The following is a 467-nucleotide window of genomic DNA, read 5'->3' as shown; positions in this document are numbered from 1 at the left end:
CGCCGGCGGGGGCGATCGGCTTCCCGGGCCTCCGGCGAAGGTGAAATTTGCAGTGTTTACTGTCAAACAGAGGCGAGAGGGCTCTTTTTCTCCTGGAAATGGTGAAAGCGGAGAGATGAGGAGCAAAACAGCCGCGACTCGGGCGCCTCTTTTAGCCAGACAAGCGCCGGGCTCCTCGAACAGCCCGCGCCTCCTCGCCAGGAGCGTTCCCGCCCTCCTTGGTGCAAATCCCCGGGGAATTCCATTCCCCGCGGCCGCCGAGCGCGGTTCCGGGCCGCCCTCGGGTATTTTTGGGCTGACGCCGTTCCCTCCCCACGGCGGCAGGCAGTACATGAACAGGAAAGGAGGATTCAACCGGCCCCTGGATTTCATCGCCTGACGCCGGGCTCGCTCGGGGGAGAACCGCCCGCCCAGACGGACTTCGCTTCCCGCCGCACGCGGCTCGGAGACCGGATTTCAGAGGAATT

The 467-nt window shown here is 64.9% G+C and overlaps 1 protein-coding gene across 1 annotated transcript in view; it reads left to right on the top strand.

The window, feature by feature from the left end:
- SNRNP27 (small nuclear ribonucleoprotein 27kDa (U4/U6.U5)) overlaps window positions 1–379 on the top strand; it is a gene marked incomplete at its 5' end in the record, with an annotated part of 1,541 nt that extends 1,162 nt beyond the window's left edge. Inside the window, one exon of the mRNA XM_009577147.1 lies at window positions 325–379. Coding sequence (XP_009575442.1) covers window positions 325–379 — 55 coding nt within the window. The remainder of the gene's footprint in view (window positions 1–324) is intronic.
- Window positions 380–467: the final 88 nt, after the last annotated feature.

The sequence above is a fragment of the Fulmarus glacialis genome, unplaced genomic scaffold (genome assembly GCF_000690835.1).
Source record: "Fulmarus glacialis isolate BGI_N327 unplaced genomic scaffold, ASM69083v1 scaffold29314, whole genome shotgun sequence".
Lineage (NCBI taxonomy): Eukaryota > Metazoa > Chordata > Aves > Procellariiformes > Procellariidae > Fulmarus > Fulmarus glacialis.
Note: the sequence above shows the minus strand (reverse complement) of the source record. Positions and strands in the feature narration are given on the sequence as shown.